The following is an 18,520-nucleotide window of genomic DNA, read 5'->3' as shown; positions in this document are numbered from 1 at the left end:
CCTAAGATCACCATGCGCAATACCAAGCGTCGGCTGGAGTGGTGTAAAGCTTGCTGCCATTGGACTCTCGAGCAGTGGAAACGCGTTCTCTGGAGTGATGAATCACACTTCACCATCTGGCAGTCTGACGGACGAATTTGGCGGATGCCTGCCAGGAGAACGCTACCTGCCCCAATGCATAGTGCCAACTGTAAAGTTTGGTGGAGGAGGAATACTGGTCTGGGGATGTTTTTCATGGTTCGGGCTAGGCCCCTTAGTTCCAGTGAAGGGAAATCTTAACGATACAGCTATACAATGACATTCTAGATTATTCTGTGTTTCCAACTTTGTGGCAACAGTTTGGGGAAGGCTCTTTCCTGTTTCAGCATGACAATGCCCCCGTGCACAAAGCAAGGTCCATACAGAAATGTTTTGTTGAGATCAGTCTGGAAGAACGTGACTGGCCTGCACATAGCCCTTACCTCAACCCCATCGAGCACCTTTGGGATGAATTGGAACACTGACAGCAAGCCAGGCCTAATCGCTCAACATCAGTGCCTAACCTCACTAATGCTCTTATGGCTGAATTAAACCAAGTCCCCGAAGCAATGTTCCAACATCTAGTGGAAAGCCTTCCCAGAAGAGTGGAGGCTGTTATAGCAGTAAAGGGGGGACCAACTCCATATTAATGGCCATGATTTTGGAATGAGATGTTCGACGAGCAGGTGTCTACATACTTTTGGCTATGTAGTGTAGGTCACGCTCCTCACAAGGAATACATTTGCCTCAGGGACCCATAAGGTCCGCCATGATGGATTTTCTACCATTTAAAATGTGGCATCTATGGACAAAGGTCTCTCAACGCAATGTTTTCCAGACTAGTACCTAAAACAACATTGCCACTATTGACCAATAAACATTCGCATGGGCGTGGTCTGGCACATAAATGCATACAAATCTGTCAAGGATATTAGTATTGTAACAAGATTTGGTACAAACGTTGCAAAAACTGTGAAGACTCAACATATACAAGAACATTTGTATCGACCCCACAGTGGCGCTATAACGGGCCCATGTTTAGCTCTTTTGATCCGTTTGAGTGATTAAATTTGGAACACTTGCTCAGGGATATGAGTCTAACTAACCCACGCGATCTCAGACACCACTGGCATGATTTTGGCAAAACTTAGGTGAATGATGCATCTCGCCATAGAGATTTTACAAAATTACACTGATTGGCCCAAGGGGGGCGCTGCATCATGCGTGAGGGACGACATGCTTACTATTTCCTTTTAAAAATATTTTTTCGTTTCTGTTTTTCAGTCAGAGCAGTTCAGGATCCATGTTTAAATCAATGTAAGCATCCATGCCTGATGGGAACAATCGTCTAGTACGGGGGCAGGCAACACTGTTCCTGGAGTGCCGCAGGTACTGCAGGATTTTGTTCCAACGAGGCACCACACCTGACCAACTGAGATAATTGATCAGCTCAATGATTGCCTAAATTCAACACACCTGGTCTTCCAGGCTAGTTAAATCAAAAACATGAAGTGCCTGCGGCAATCCAGGACCAGGGTTGCCTACCTGTGGTCTAGTATGTTGATGGATCAAATACATTCAATGATTGTCCCCCACGATGAAATTGGGGAGGGGACAGTGGACCTGTCTGTCAGTTAGTATGTTCGTATGATAGTCACTAGAGATAGAGCCTTCGGAAAGTATTCAGACCCCTTGACATTTTCCACATTTTCGCCTTATTCTAAAATGTATTACATTGTTTTTCTTCCTCATCAATTTACAAACAATACCCCATAATGACAAAGCAAAAACAGGTTTCTATAATTTTTGGCAAATGTATCAAAAGTATTCAGACCCTTTACTCAGTACTTTGTTGAAGCACCTTTGGCAGCGATTACAGCATCGATTCTTTATGGGTATGACACAAGCTTGGCACACCTGTATTTGGGGAGTTTCTCCCATTCTTCTCTGCAGATCCTCTCAAGCTCTGTCAGATTGGATGGGGAGCGTTGCTGCACAGCTATTTTCAGGTCTCTCTATAGGATGTTCGATCGGGTTCAAGTCCGGGCTCTGGCTGGGCCACTCAAGGACATTCAGAGACTTGTCCCGAAGCCCCTCCTGCATTGTCTTGGCTGTGTGCTTAGGGTCATTGTCCTGTTGGAAGGTGAACCTTCGCCCCAGTCTGAGTTCCTGAGCACTCTGGAGCAGGTTTTTATCAAGGATCTCTGTACTTTGCTCCTTTCATTTTTGCCTCGATCCTGACTAGTATCCCAGTCCCTGCCGCTGAAAAACATCTCCACAGCATGATGCTGCCACCACGGTTCACAGTAGGGATGGTGCCAGGTTTCCTCTAGACGTGACGCTTGGCATTCAGGCCAAAGAGTTCAATCTTGGTTTCATCAGACCAGAGAGTCTTGTTTCTCATGGTCTGAGGCCTTTAGGTGCCTTTTGGCAAACTCCCAGTGGGCTGTCATGTGCCTTTTACTGAGGAGTGGCTTCCGTCTGGCCACTCTACCGTAAATGCCTGATTGTTGGAGTGCTGCAAAGATGGTTGTCCTTCTGGAAGGTTCTCCCATCTCCACAGAGGAACTCAAGAGCTCTGTCAGAGTGACCATCGGGTTCTTGGTCACCTCCCTGACCAAGGCCCTTCTCCCCCGATTGCTCAGTTTGGCCGAGCAGCCAGCTCTAGGAAGGGTCTTGGTGGTTTCAAACTTCTTCCATTTAAGAATGATGGAGGCCACTGTGTTCTTGGGGAACTTCAATGCTGCAGAAATGTTTTGGAAAGCTTCCCCAGATCTGTGCCTTGACACAATCTTGTCTCTGAGCTCTACAGACAATTCATTCGACCTCATGGCTTGGTTTTTGCTCTGACATGCACTGTCAACTGTGGAACCTTATATAGACAGGTGTGTGCCTTTCCAAATCATGTCCAATCAATTGAATTTAGGTGGACTCCAAGTTGTAGAAACATCTCAAGGATGATCAATGGAAACAGGATGCACCTGAGCTCAATTTCAAATCTCATAGCAAAGGGTCTGAATACTTATGTAAATAAGGTATGTTTTTTATTTTTAATACATTTGCAAAAAAAATCTAAAAACCTGTTTTCGTGTCGTCATTATGGGGTATTGTGTGTAGATTGCTGAGGATTGTTTTTTATTTAAACCCATTTTAGAATAAGGCTGTAATGTAACAAAATGTGGAAAAAGGGGTCTGAATACTTTCAGAAGGCACTGTATCTCAGACAGCACCTGCCTTTAATTTGACAAAACTTGGGAGAATGATGCGTCTTGCAATAGAGATCCGGCATGAACAAAACTACACTGATTGGCCCAAGTTGGGACCTATAGTAATTAACTGAAATGTGTTAGTCACACACAATCTCAATTGGCCTAAGGGCGGCGCTGCATCATTAGTGGGGGATGGCATGTTTACTGTTGCCTTCTTTAATTGAGATTTGACTCAGTCAGCAACAACCGTTATACTACGCTCTTCTTCCTGATGTTTCCTAACAAAGACAAACATGCTGTTTTTTTGTGTGCTTTTTTTGCTCTTCTCTTGTTTGGTCTCAGAACCCAACGAAGTAGAGCCCTAAAACCCTGGCAGAGAGTACACAGGTCCTCTCTCTCTCAGTAGTCCAGTCAGTATCTGATAATGATTGTGAATGAGCCAACTGTTTTATTCTGCCAAATGAGCAATTAACAACCGCATAAACAGATGTTCGAAATGACCTGGACCAGTGAACCAGAAACCGGTAAAACGGGATGGTTGATGTGATTGAGAGGATTATGGACCAGGGAGACGGGCTCTTATGTGTTTGAGTCGTTAACCGGGGTCAGACTGATGCGTTTGAGAGGTGATCATCATGTCATTATGGACGTAATGAGTCTGACAAGTGCTGTAGTGCTGCTCTGACCTGCTGGATCAACAGGCTATGGGGAAGATCCAGAAAATCCCTCCTCTCTGACCTTCTCCTCCAATGGGCTTTGAGAAGGAGGTGAGGAACGAAGACACGAGGGGTAGGCAATTGAGATTCTCCCTGTGTTGACGGTAACCTGACCTCCTCTGTTGACAGACATTCAGCATGTTTCAGACTAATTATTTCATCCATCTGTGTGGTGTTCAGCCCATGGTTTAACCACACCACTCAGACTTCCATTAACAATCGCATAAATAGTAGGGCTGGGAATTGCCAGGGACCTCACGATACTTTGGTGCTGATACGATAAGTATTACGATTCCATATGTATTGTGATTTTATTGCGATTAGATGTTCCTAACATACTCCTCACCATATGTCTACTGCAGAGGGACAAGAGAGAACCATGAGAAATCCAGTTTTGATCAGTCATTGGAAATAAAAGTACTGAAAACAAATCAGTTCCCTACTTAAAAAGAAGATGGAGAACACCTGTATCTTTGTAGTGACTGAGTGTATTGATACACCACCCAAAGTGTAATTAATAACTTCACCATGCTCAAAGGGATATTCAAATGTCTGCAAAAAAAATAAAAAATACCCAAGATGACCTTTGTGAGGCATTGGAAAACATCCCTGGTCTTTGTAGTTGAATCTGTGTTGGAAATTCACTGCTTGACTGAGGAAACTTCCAGATAATTCTTTGTGTGGGGTACAGAGATGAGGAAGTCATTCAAAAATCATGTTAAACACTATTATTGCACACAGAGTGAGTCCATGCAACTTATTATGTGATTTGTTAAGCACATTTTTACTCCTGAACTTATTTATGCTTGCCATAACAAAGGGGTTGATGACTTACTGACTCAACACATTTCAGCTTTTCATTTTTAATTAATTTGTAAAAACGTCTAAAAACATAATTCCACTTTGACATTATGGGGTATTGTGTATAGGTCAGTGACACAAAATCTCAATTTAATCCATTTTAAATTCAGGCTGTAACACAACAAAATGTGGAAAAAGTTAAGGGGTGTGAATACTTTATGAAGGCAATGTATGTAGTAACTCACCTGCTCTAGCAGCAATGAGGTGCGTGGTTCTGCCTGGGTCTTTAGAGCTGAGCAGGAGGCCCTTGCCTAGCTTTGCTCCCAGGGCCTTGGCGTGGTAGTTCTCCCTGGTTCTCTCCATGGGGTAGTTGGTGGGGTACAGCCCAGAGAACACAATGGTGGTGCCCTCCAGGCTACGGGCCTTCAGCTCCGGGACGATCTTCCTGATATCAGGCGTCTCTGGGCATTCCTTCCTGAGGAAGGCGTCGTAGCGGGCGTAGTATTCTCCATGGATACGTTCCAACACCTCTTCTAGGTAGATGAGGTGGTCATCCTTGTCCAACTCCTCCTCTTCCTCCTCCTCCATGCTCGGGTCCAGAGACTCCTCCTCCATTGTGACTCCTGACTGTTCACTGTTCTGGGACTCTGTCTCAGCCTCCCTCCGTTCTGAGCGCCCATTCTCCTGCTCCGGATCTGGAGGGAGAACAAGCCCTGACTTCTCCCCTACTCCCTCTGAGCTGTTCTCCCCAGTGCTCTTCTCCTTAATATCCCCCTCCTCCTTTCCTCCAGCCCCGCCTGATGGCTCCTCTACTGCCACCTGCTCCGCCCCTTCCGGTTTGGACTTCCTGGTCTGGCTGGACTCCCCCTCGCTGTCTGATGAGGGGGGTTTACCCCTAACAGAGTCAGAGTCGCTGGACAGGTCAAAGTCAAGGTTGCTGTTGGGCTCATGGAGGTCTGGAGGAGTGGAGGATGGAGGAGGGGGAGCTTCCTCCCCTGAGCCCACTGTCCTGCTGCCATCCTCCCCCTCCTCTTCCACACTCGTCCTGTCGCTCACCTGTGCTGCCGTGCTGGCCTCGGCCCCCTCGCCCTGACCCCGCCCCTCCTCCACAGCCTCACCCCCGTCCGGTTGAGTCCGTTCATTGGCTGCTGCTTCCTGAGTGGCTGAGGGAGCTGTTGACTCCTCCCTCCCTCCGTTGTTGTGGTCTTTTGCCCGTTGTTTCTTAAGACCGTTACTCTGCTCCTCTGATGCAGACGACCTCCCAGAAGGCCCTGACGTTAATGCTGGTTCCGAGGCCTCTGCTGGTCGGCTGGCCTGGCTGCCGGCTGGGGTAAAGCAACATCACAGGCAGACCCGTTAGCACATTAAAACACATGCACTGACATTTTGTCACTTAAATCACTAGACTAGAATACATTTCACTGAAGTTGTTTTGGAGGTGTAACTGAATGAAGGCAAGTTGACCTGTGGCCACTGAGGCACTGAATCAGCGTTGAAAACATTGTCTGTTTAAACTATGGTTGAAGTGCATGCCTCAAAAAAAGCACAATGTTCTCCATAGCACTTTATCCACTCAGTAATCTACACACTATTAGGAATACATAAAAATGCCCATCACTGGATCTGTCAGCTGTCCATGTGATGTCACGGAAAACAGCAGCACTTCCCTAATTGATCTAACAGCCTGTGTGTGTCATTCTCTCCTGGGAGCCCATAGAAGCACTCTCCCTCATTTGTGGCTTGTCCTGTTTGTCTCTACTGCTAATCAAAAAAACGATCCTCTGTGAAAGACTCTCTGAGAAAAGAACCCACCCCCTCCTGAGACTAAGCCTGAGAGGGTAATCACGGTTCAGATGAACCCATCTCATTATGGCTACCCAGGCTTGGTGTCTGATTATGAATACAGTGTTGATGATGATTAGGTGCTGTTAAGGCTTGGTCGCTCTAATTCTATCTTTATCACAGTTCAGATTGATTAATTCTGCTGAACCCTGGCCTTTGGGTATGATAATTTGCCTGACACTGTTCAAAAAGGTTCTAAAGTTAAACTCTGACCGTATTTTCACAGAGAGGTCCCCAAGTTTCCCCAGTCACCTCCCTGCCTCTCACCTCGGTGTTGAGAGGATCATAACATTTACATATCACAACCATTTCTCTTAAAAGCTTCACCGTCCCACTGCGGAGCTGCAGTCTGCCACACAGGAGAGTGGTGCATCGGTTGATGCAAATGAAATCAAAACAGTGAGACTCCATTTGCAGCCAGAGTACCAGGATGAGATCATATCCATTAAGTTATCATCAAAGCACTCCCTCCCTGAACTTTGGTCATGAGAGGGTTTTTAGAATGTAGTGTTTTTTTTTCTTTAGTGTAACGCTGACAAAATACTGAATGCCCTTATAAGGGAGTGAGGACTTTGTTTTTCAGAGGGCTTGTTTTTCTAAGCCAAAGGGTTGATTTAGATCACAGTGCTTCATGTATTAACCACTTCAAAACAGTGCCCACTGTGCTATGTTAAGTTAAGTTCATTGTCTTCAGACCCTGTATACGGTACCTTTCCTTCCCTGCTGAGCCTCTTTAGACCCGGGCGGGGCATTGATGTCTCCTGTGCCCTGGAAGTAGATGTACTTCTTCACAGTGATCAGGTTGGGAGCAAACTTCCACACGTCCTCCCGATCATCTATAATACATACCATCGAGTCACCACACGGGAACAGATTCCTGAGGGGTAGATAGAAAAGAGAGAGAGATAAAGAGATAGAGGCGGAGCGATAAAGAGAGGGGAAGAGATAAAGAGAAGGGGAGAAAGAGTAAAGATAGAAAAAGAGCAAGACAGAAAGAGAGAGAGTTAAATATAAGTGAAACTGGCACTCCCTCTCCTCTTCCACACGTAACTCCCTAGGCAGTGTGCCTTTAGGGAATAACAAAGTCCCACAGTAACAAAGCACAATGCTATGCCCTCTCTCCATCATTACCCAGTCCTGCGTCCCAAATGGAACCCTATTCCCTATGGGTCCTGGTCAAAGGTAGTGCACTATAAAGGGAATAGGGTGCCATTTGGGATGGACTCTCAGAATCCCTTCAGGGTAGAAATGAATTCTGTCTGTCACTCATAACAATCATTATCTGAACATCATAACTATACAAGAACCACAGTTTCTACCATTAGGAATTTTATTTAATAAGAGAACGATGCTCTAGCAGGCATTCTATGACATGAGTCACTGATTAGAAGGAATACTGCATGGCTATTGGCCATTCCCTCTGCTCATCTATAGCACTGTCATGCAAGAGCTGGATGGCTCAGTTTTACAGTTCTGTATTGTCTGTGGGGGCAACAAAGTGACTTCAGATGACTTGACTGATAACAGGTTTTAATCAACTCTAAGGTCTAGTAGTTCCAATCATTACAGGAATTCCCTCAGTTGAAATCTTCAGCAGTAGTGGCTGAGCGGAAATCAATTTCTCCCAATTACACAGGATATCTCCCTTGAGTGAATTAATGCCTTTTCTCTAAATCAAATTCTATTTGTCACATGCGCTGAATACAACAAGTGTAGACCTTACCGTGAAATGCTTACTTACAAGCCCTTAACCAACAATGCTGTTCAAGAAATAGAGTTAAGAAAATATTTACTATATAAACTAAAGTAAAAAATTAAATAAAAAGCAACAATAAAATAACAATAACGAGGCTATATAAAGGGGGTACCAGTACCGAGTCAATGAGCGGGGGTACAGGTTAGTCGAGGTAATATGTACATGTAGGTAGGGGTAACGTGACTATGCATAGATAATAAACAGTGAGTAGCAGCAGTGTAAAAAAAATGTAAACAGTCCGGGTGGCCATTTGATTAATTGTTCAGCAGTCTTGATGGCTTGAGGATAGAAGCCTTTTGGACCTAGACTTGGCGCTATGGTATCGCTTGCCGTGCGGTAGCAGAGACAACAGTCTAGGACTTGGGTGAATGGAGTCTGACAATTTTTTGGGCCTTCCTCTGACACCACCTAGTATATAAGTCCTGGATGGCAAGAACCTTGGCCCCAGTGATGTACTAGGCCATACGCACTACCCTCTGTAGCGCCTTGCGGTCATTTGCCGAGCAGTTGCCATACCAGGCGGTGATGCAACCAGTCAGGATGCTCTCGATAGTGTAGCTGTAGAACTTTGAGGATCTGGGGACCCATGCCAAATCTTTTCAGTCTCCTGAGGGGGAATAGGTGTTGTCGTGCCCTCTTCACGACTGTCTTTGTGTGTTTGGACCATGATAATTTGTTGGTGATGTGGACACCAAGGAACTTGAAACTCTCGAACCACTCCACTACAGCCCAGTCTATGTTAAATGGGGGCCTGTTCAGCCCTCCTTTTCCTGTAGTCCACGATCAGCTCCTTTGTCTTTCTAACATTGAGGGAAAGGTTGTTGTCCTGGCACCACACTGCCAGGTCTCTGACCTCCTCGCTATAGGCTGTCTCATCATTGTCAGTGATCAGGATCCGTTAAGGGCATGTAAGTTAACCCTACCTATCTGTACACAAACTTAATGATGGTGTTGGAGTCATGCTTAGCCACGCAGTCGTGGGTGAACAGGGAGTACAGGAGGGGACTAAGCACGCACCCCTGAGGGGCCCCCGTGTTGAGGATCAGCGTGGCAGATGTGTTGTTGCCTACCCTTACCACCTGGGGTGGCCCGTCAGGAAGTCCAGGATCCAGTTGCAGAGGGAGGTGTTTAGTCCCAGGGTCCTTAGCTTAGTGATGAGATTTGTGGGCACTATGGTGTTGAACGCTGAGCTGTAGTCAATGAATAGCATTCTCACGTAGGTGTTCCTTTTGTGCAGGTGGAAAAGGGCAGTGTGGAGTGCGATTAAGATTGTGTCATCTGTGGTTCTGTTGGGGCGGTATGCGAATTGGAGTGGGTCTAGGGTTTCCGGGATGATGGTGTTGATGTGAGCCATGATCAGCCTTTCAAAGCACTTCATGGCTACCGACGTGAGTGCTACGGGCGGTAGTAATTTAGTCAGGTTACCTTTGCTTTCTTGGGCACAGGGACTATGGTGGTCTGCTTGAAACATGTTGGTATTACAGACTCGGTCAGGGAGAGGTTGAAAATGTCAGTGAAGACACTTGCCAGTTGGTCCGCGCATGCTCCGAGTACACGTCATGGCAATCCGTTTGGCCCCGCGGCCTTGTGAATGTTGACCTATTTAAAAATGTCTTGCTCACATCGTCTACGGAAAGCGTGATCACACAGTCGTCCGGAACAGCTGGTGCTCTCATGCATGCTTCAATGTTGCTTGCCTCGAAGCGTGCATAGAAGTCATTTAGCTCGTCTGGTAGGCTCGTGTCACTGGGCAGCTCGCAGCTGTGCTTCCCTTTGTAGTCCGTTATAGTTTGCAAGCCCTGCCACATCCGACGAGCGTCAGAGCCGGTGTAGTAGGATTCAATCTTAGTCCTGTATTGATGCTTTGCCTGTTAAATGGTTCGTCGGAGGGCATAGCGGGATTTCATATAAGCGTCCGGATTAGTGTCCCGCTCCTTGAAAGCGGCAGCTCTAGCCTTTAGCTTGTTGCGGATGTTGCCTGTAATCCATTGCTTCTGGTCGGGATATGTACGTACGGTCACTGTGGGGACGACAACGTCGATGCACTTATTGATGAAGCCGGTGACTGAGGTGGTATACTCCTCAATGCCATTGGATGAATCCCAGAACATATTCCAGTCTGTGCTAGCGAAACAGTCCTGTAGCGTAGCATCTGCGTCATCTGACCACTTCCTTATTGAGCAAGACACTGGTACTTCCTGCTTTAGTTTTTGCTTGTAAGCAGGAGTCAGGAGGATAGAGTTATGGTCAGATTTTCCAAATGGAGGGTGAGGGAGAGCTTTGTATGCGTCTCTGTGTGTGGAGTAAAGGTGGTCTAGAGTTTTTTTTCTCCTCTGGTTGCACATGTGACATGCTGGTAGAAATGAGGTAAATCAGATTTAAGTTTGCTTGCATTAAAGTCCCCGGCCACTAGTTGTGCCGCTTCTGGATGAGCATTTTCTTGTTTGCTTTTGGCCTTATACAGCTCGTTGAGTGTGGTCCTAGTGCCAGCATCGGTTTGTGGTGTTAAATAGACGGCTACGAATAATATAGATGAGAACTCTCTCGGTAGATAGTGTGGTCTACAGTTTATCATGAGGTACTCTACCTCAGGCGAACAATACCTTGAAACTTCCTTAATATTAGACATTGTGCACCAGCTGTTATTGACAAATAGACACACCCCCCTCGTCTTAGCCAACGTAGCAGCTCTGTCCTGCCGATGCACGGAAAACCCAGCCAGCTCTTTATTATCCATGTCGTCGTTCAGCCACGACTCGGTGAATCATAAGATATTACAGTTTTTAATGTCCCGTTGGTAGGATAGTCTTGATCGTAGATCATCCAGTTTATTCTCAAGTGATTGCACATTGGCTAATAGGACTGATGGTAGTGGCGGTTTACCCACTCGCCGACAAACTCACAAGGCACCCCGACCTCCGCCCCCAGTATCTCCGTCACAGTGACAGTAGTAAAGTCAAAGTGTCTAAATTAAAGATTACATATCAGCTATGTCCTTTTCATATTGGACAGATTCTTCTTAAATGTCCTGGCTGAAATTGCTATTGGTATGTGTGTCAAAGTGTAATGCGTGGGCTTCATAAAGCGGTATCTGCTACTAGCTCTGCCAGACAGAGACCCAGATCTCACCTTAGGTTCCCTGTCTTGGAGAAGGGGTCGATGCATTCGTCTCTGGACAGGATCCTGTGAGAGAACAGCTTCATCTCAGGGTCCAGGAAGCCTACAGTCACAGAACCACACAAGAAAAACATCTTAAAATGGACAAAAATTAATTATATGAGAGAGAGGGACAGAGCACGAGAAAGAGACTACATTAGACTGCATTAAACATCCTATTTAAAAGAGCACCGTGAAAAAGCAGGATGTATTCAGCAAAGTGAAGTTTTGCCAAACCGCCAATCTCCATTACTCCCCGGCACTACACAGAGTAGCTGTCCAACAACAAAGCTAACAGCTTTTGAGACATTTAGAGCAAATTCTTATTTTTTCTTTATCTGGGAGGTTTGCATGTTGTTTTGTTACACAAAAGCTTCAATTTTAACTCAAATGAAATTGCAGGCGTCGGTGTGTGTGTGAGGCATCTCTCAGTAGGCTTTCATTTAAACATCAAGGCTTTGAGATGAGAACTAAATGCAAGCTGGGTCTTATCAGTTCCTCTTTAAAAGCTGTAGAATAATGTGTGTCTGGATTTGATGGAGCAGCTACATCCCCACTGCACAACACATACCTTGTTACCTGGCTGCTATTAACCCACAGTGAAAAGAGAGCAGACAGGTGGGCAGGTGTCTACTAAAGCACACAACAAACAGCCAGACACACAGTGACCCCTCTGCTCCACAGACTGAGGTACTGTAAGTGCTACATTACACATTCATTCGCTTCCAACGTTCAGCATTGACATTCATTATAGAATAACTTCTAATTGGTTGCGAAATATCGTTTCCGAACTTTAAAGGGCCAATGTTCATCTCTATAACCAAAATGCCGATAATTAGATGTATAAAATGCTCAAACTTTCATTATAACTTCCTGGAAAATGAGATTGGGTTTAAAGTAAGGTTGAATATGAGGTGGCTATATTATTCTCTGTGAGAGGCTGGTAAACTGACCAGAAGCGTCATCTTCACCAGTGAGGTGTCCCAAATGGCACCCTATTCCCTATATAGTGCACTAGGGCCCATATGGCTCTGGTGCACTATATAGTAGGGACGTAACGATACACCAACATGTTCAACTGTTTAAGATATGAGTGCATCGGTATGAGGGGACCCAAAACCGATCCAAACGTAGCATGCATCGGTCAGAAAATCGATTCAAACGTTATGAATCGCCGGTTCACAAAAAAAATTTGTGCTCAAATTACCTTCTTTCCATCTTCCGAAAATACCTCTCACCTTTGTGTCGAACTAAGAATGTAATTATGTTGACAGTCATTGATCTAGAAAAATGTTTGCATGCCGAACGACCCCAGGCAATATCTTGTCAAACTGTACGCAGCTTTGCACGCTGACTAACGAGAGGTAGGATTATTCTTCATCTGGCACATCTGCGCGTCACCTTTAACATTCGAATGTTTGTAATGGCTTGCGCAATATTAGGCTTTATTAGTTGAGTGACAACCAATGTAATTTGTTATTTTTATCAAATGCGCTGTTGAAAATTGTGTTTTACCGAAATAAAAGTAACCTAAGCTACCACCGGAGACAACTCATCTGGCTATAGGTAGGCTACATGTTGATCGGGGCTTACATTCAAATTTATTTCGATATACAGGGTAAAGTTGATGATTTCATAACGAGTCACTTTTTGCTAACCGCTCTGCATGGAAGATAAGCTCACTAAGAGTCTGTCAAAACTTCCAAACGGTCTAAACCATTTGATTATGAGACGGGGGTGAAATCCAAAGTGGTGCTATATAATATCAAATGTTAAGATAAACACTGATACATTACTAGGTCTAATACTTTTAATCTGCAAAAATGACAAATTAATTAGTGGGTGATGGTGATTTCAGATCAAAACATTGCCTCATGTGCATCCTGTTTCCATTGATCATCCTTGAGATGTTTCTACAACTTGATTGGAGTCCACCTGTGGTAAATTCAATTGATTGGACATGATTTGGAAAGGCACACATGTCGATATAAGGTCCCACAGTTGACAGCACATGTCAGAGCAAAAACCAAGCCATGAGGTCGAAGGAATTGTCCGTAGAGCTCCGAGACAGGATTGTGTCGATGCACAGATCTGGGGAAGGGTACCAAAACATTTCTGCAGCTTTGAAGGTCCCCAAGAACACAGTGGCCTCCATCATTCTTAAATGGAAGAAGTTTGGAACTCTTCCTAGAGCTGGCTGCCTGGCCAAACTGAGAAATCGGGGGAGAAGGTCCTTGGTCAGGGAGGTGACCAACAACCCGATGGTCACTCTGACAGAGCTCGAGTTCCTCTGTGGAGATGGGAGAATCTTCCAGAAGGACAACCATCTCTGCAGCACTCCACCAATCAGGCCTTTACGGTAGAGTGGCCAGACGGAAGCCACGCCTCAGTAAAAGGCACATGACAGCCCGCTTGGAGTTTGCCAAAAGGCATCTAAAGGCCTCAGACCATGAGAAACAAGATTCTCTGTTCTGATGAAACCAAGATTGAACTCTTTGGCCTGAATGCCAAGCGTCACGTCTGGAGGAAACCTGGCACCATCCCTACGGTGAAGCATGGTGGTGGCAGCATCATGCTGTGGGGATGTTTTTCAGCGGCAGGGACTGGGAGACTAGTCAGGATCGAGGCAAAGATGAACGGAGCAAAGTACAGAGAGATCCTTGATGAAAACCTGCTCCAGAGCACTCAGGACTTCAGACTGGGGCGAAGGTTCACCTTCCAACAGGACCACGACCCTAAGCACACAGCCAAGACAACGCAGGAGTGGCTTCGGGACAAGTCTCTGAATGTCCTTGAGTGGGCCAGCCAGAGCCCGGACTTGAACCAAATCGAAAATCTCTAGAGACCTGACAATAGCTGTGCAGCAACGCTCCCCATCCAACCTGACAGAGCTTGAGAGGATCCGCAGAGAAGAATGGGAGAAACTCCCCAAATACAGGTGTGCCAAGCTTGTAGCGTCATACCCAAGAAGACTTGATGCTGTAATCGCTGCCAAAGGTGCTTCAACAAAGTACTGAGTAAAGGGTCTGAATACTTATGTAAAATGTAATAGCATTTTTATTTAATACATTTGCAAAAATCTATAAAAACCTGTTTTTGTTTTGTCATTATGGGGTATTGTGTGTAGATTGATGAGGGAAAAAAACATTTAAATAAATTTTAGAATAAGACTGTAACGTAACAAAATAGGAAAAATGTCAAGGGGTCTAAATACTTAACGAAGGCACTGTATGTTGACACCGCTATGTTGATCTGAGCCTTGCTGTTGGAAAACCACTAGTGTCCGACTTTTGGCTGTCGCAGATTCACCTCCCCAGACTAAATAGGGTGACATTTAGGACGCAACCCCAATGAGATATGAAGACTGAGTACAGAATGAGCCTGAGACACAAACTGAAGGTAAATGCTGCCCTCTAGTGGCCACTCAGATGTCTAGCGCTACTCAGGATTTGCCTCAAATGCTTAGACCAATCACATTGAGGCATGTCTGTTAGTCTTGTTAGGTGTCTAACTTTTCAATCTGGGGAGTGTATGGACAAACATTTAAATAAAACTATTCTCACCTATAATGCAGACAGCACTCAGGCATTAAATCTAGATCTATAATTACGTAGAGAGATTTTACAGAGGATGTAATCCTAGATAATTAAATGTGTTTAAATTCACCTGGCATTTAGCATCTGAGCACTCATACACTTTGAATTTACATCATAGTGCATTACTTACTGTAAAGCAAATTATATAGTGATTCAACGTAGGCATAATTATCAGAGAATGTTAAGTAGCTGCTAGTGTGTGTGTGGGTGTGGGTACCTGCGATGGTGTGTGCATAGAGGCGACTTCCGAAAGTGAAGACATGCAGCTCGTAGAGCTTGGCGATCTTCTCCAGGAAGTCTTTGCAGTTCGGACGCAGTCGCGTGTGTAACATGGGCTCCCCCCGCCCCAGCTGGAAGTGGAAGATTCCCTGTGGAACAAGAGCAGAGGCATGCGCAGAACCGTCAATGGTTTGTTCTAGCTACATAACCACCAGTGGTTTATTACAGACTAGCTACATACAGGGTGACTCTCAGCAAAGGCCTGGGGCATAGAGATATCAAACAACCTCTTTTCAAAATAATGCATTGAAAGCATAGGGAACTAAACTTTTCACCACGACCGGCAACCAGTTTACCCACCTACTTTTTTAAAAACACTACATCATTGGCTACCAGTAGGCCTATTGTCATGGTAATACCCATTGTAGCCTAGTCTAGTAAGTTGACTGTGTGTTAGGGTGAGCATCCCGTTTTGCCCGGGACAGTTTCAGCCCATTTCAGGTGTCCCGACTTTTCAGGCTACAAAAAAAAACTATATTTGTCAGCAAGACGCATCAATTAATGTCGGCCTAATCAATGGTAATCGCTGAATGTCATTAGGCACACTTTTTGGGGTTTTGTAACAGATGTCTATTTCCATTTATCAAATGCCCCGAGTATACAGTGGGGTAAAAAAGTATTTAGTCAGCCACCAATTGTGCAAGTTCTCCCACTTAAAAAGATGAGAGAGGCCTGTAATTTTCATCATAGGTACACGTCAACTATGACAGACAAATTGAGGAAAAAAAATCCAGAAAATCACATTGTAGGATTTTTTATGAATTTATTTGCAAATTATGGTGGAAAATAAGTATTTGGTCACCTACAAACAAGCAAGATTTCTGGCTCTCACAGACCTGTAACTTATTCTTTAAGAGGCTCCTCTGTCCTCCACCCGTTACCTGTATTAATGGCACCTGTTTGAACTTGTTATCAGTATAAAAGACACCTGTCCACAACCTCAAACAGTCTCACTCCAAACTCCACTATGGCCAAGACCAAAGAGCTGTCAAAGGACACCAGAAACAAAATTGTAGACCTGCACCAGGCTGGGAAGACTGAATCTGCAATAGGTAAGCAGCTTGGTTTGAAGAAATCAACTGTGGGAGCAATTATTAGGAAATGGAAGACATACAAGACCACTGATACTCTCCCTCGATCTGGGGCTCCACGCAAGATCTCACCCCGTGGGGTCAAAATGATCACAAGAACGGTGAGCAAAAATCCCAGAACCACACGGGGGGACCTAGTGAATGACCTGCAGAGAGCTGGGACCAAAGTAACAAAGCCTACCATCAGTAACACACTACACCGCCAGGGACTCAAATCCTGCAGTGCCAGACGTGTCCCCCTGCTTAAGCATGTCCAGGCCCGTCTGAAGTTTGCTAGAGTTCATTTGGATGATCCAGAAGAGGATTGGGAGAATGTCATATGGTCAGATGAAACCAAAATAGAACTTTTTGGTAAAAACTCAACTCGTCGTGTTTGGAGGACAAAGAATGCTGAGTTGCATCCAAAGAACACCATACCTACTGTGAAGCATGGGGGTGGAAACATCATGCTTTGGGGCTGTTTTTCTGCAAAGGGACCAGGACGACTGATCCGTGTAAAGGAAAGAATGAATGGGGCCATGTATCGTGAGATTTTGAGTGAAAACCTCCTTCCATCAGCAAGGGCATTGAAGATGAAACGTGGCTGGGTCTTTCAGCATGACAATGATCCCAAACACACCGCCCGGGCAACGAAGGAGTGGCTTCGTAAGAAGCATTTCAAGGTCCTGGAGTGGCCTAGCCAGTCTCCAGATCTCAACCCCATAGAAAATCTTTGGAGGGAGTTGAAAGTCCGTGTTGCCCAGCGACAGCCCCAAAACATCACTGCTCTAGAGGAGATCTGCATGGAGGAATGGGCCAAAATACCAGCAACAGTGTGTGAAAACCTTGTGAAGACTTACAGAAAACGTTTGACCTGTGTCATTGCCAACAAAGGGTATATAACAAAGTATTGAGAAACTTTTGTTATTGACCAAATACTTATTTTCCACCATAATTTGCAAATAAATTCATTAAAAATCCTACAATGTGATTTTCTGGATTTTTTTTTCTCTCAATTTGTCTGTCATAGTTGACGTGTACCTATGATGAAAATTACAGGCCTCTCTCATCTTTTTAAGTGGGAGAACTTGCACAATTGGTGGCTGACTAAAAACTTTTTTTCCCCCACTGTACCTTATTGGACATGCGCTGGCAGTGATGCTCAGTGGTGTGGATCAGGGTTTGGTCCAGATCAACCATCAGAACCAGCTTCTTGTTCCTGTGGAGTCTCTGCTGGTCCTCTCTGCCCAGCTGCTCTGCTTCCTGTGTTGGGGACATATCACAGAACCAGGCATTTATAAAAAGGGGGCCATGACTTCAACAAAACTGTCGCTACTACATAGTAAAGTTGAATTCTAATGACAGAGGTATTTTTACAAAGTTACATTATCGTCAGAGGAAACTCATCTTCTAGTGCCATGACATTCAAAGCCTCACCTCAGAGCTGACCATCAACTCAGGGACACTGTGCACCATGGAAACGTTCGCCATGGAGATATGAGCCTGCTGCCTCCCATTATTACTCTGCATCCTGAGAGAGAGAATCCACTTAGTAATGCATCCTCATAAGAAGTAACCTACAGCTAAGAGATAAGCCTATTTTAAAATTGTGTGAATATGCCAATTGAAATTCTAGCATGGAATACGTGTGTGTACTTACTGTGTGAGGTCCTGGCCACATTCAGCACACAGCCCCTTCATCACGACGGGATGACTGCATTCTTCTACTCTGACAATCACACCACTGGAAGAGAAGTGGCACTTGAGACAGCAGCATAATGAGTTTCCCCCTTAAAAGGGCTTTACAATGCAGGTGCCTGATAGAATCGCCACAGTCTCTCCAACATGTGTACATGTATATCTAAACAAACACTTTAATAAACACAACTTCCCCTCACACTTCTCCATAAGACTACATTAGTGCCTCCATGTTGAAAAGCACCAGGGCATAAGCCGTCATCAGTTTCTGAACGACAAAATGACAACTGAATCGACACATTCAAACTTTTAAAACAACAACAAGGGGTGTCTTCAGCTCTAAGCTAATATTTGGCAATTTTCAGTATTCCATAAATGG

The 18,520-nt window shown here is 45.0% G+C and overlaps 1 protein-coding gene across 1 annotated transcript in view; it reads right to left on the bottom strand.

The window, feature by feature from the left end:
• LOC311132371 (RNA polymerase II subunit A C-terminal domain phosphatase-like) overlaps positions 1-18,520 on the bottom strand; it is a 103,480-nt gene that overhangs the window by 83,893 nt on the left and 1,067 nt on the right. Inside the window, exons 2-8 of the mRNA XM_084165626.1 lie at positions 18,104-18,187; positions 17,881-17,974; positions 17,578-17,706; positions 15,312-15,462; positions 11,472-11,562; positions 7,297-7,463; positions 4,990-6,069 (exon numbers count right to left, since the gene is read on the bottom strand). Coding sequence (XP_084021752.1) covers positions 4,990-6,069; positions 7,297-7,463; positions 11,472-11,562; positions 15,312-15,462; positions 17,578-17,706; positions 17,881-17,974; positions 18,104-18,187 — 1,796 coding nt within the window. The remainder of the gene's footprint in view (positions 1-4,989; positions 6,070-7,296; positions 7,464-11,471; positions 11,563-15,311; positions 15,463-17,577; positions 17,707-17,880; positions 17,975-18,103; positions 18,188-18,520) is intronic.

Source organism: Coregonus lavaretus, assembly GCF_964263955.1.
Source record: "Coregonus lavaretus genome assembly, chromosome: 7".
Lineage (NCBI taxonomy): Eukaryota > Metazoa > Chordata > Actinopteri > Salmoniformes > Salmonidae > Coregonus > Coregonus lavaretus.
Note: the sequence above shows the minus strand (reverse complement) of the source record. Positions and strands in the feature narration are given on the sequence as shown.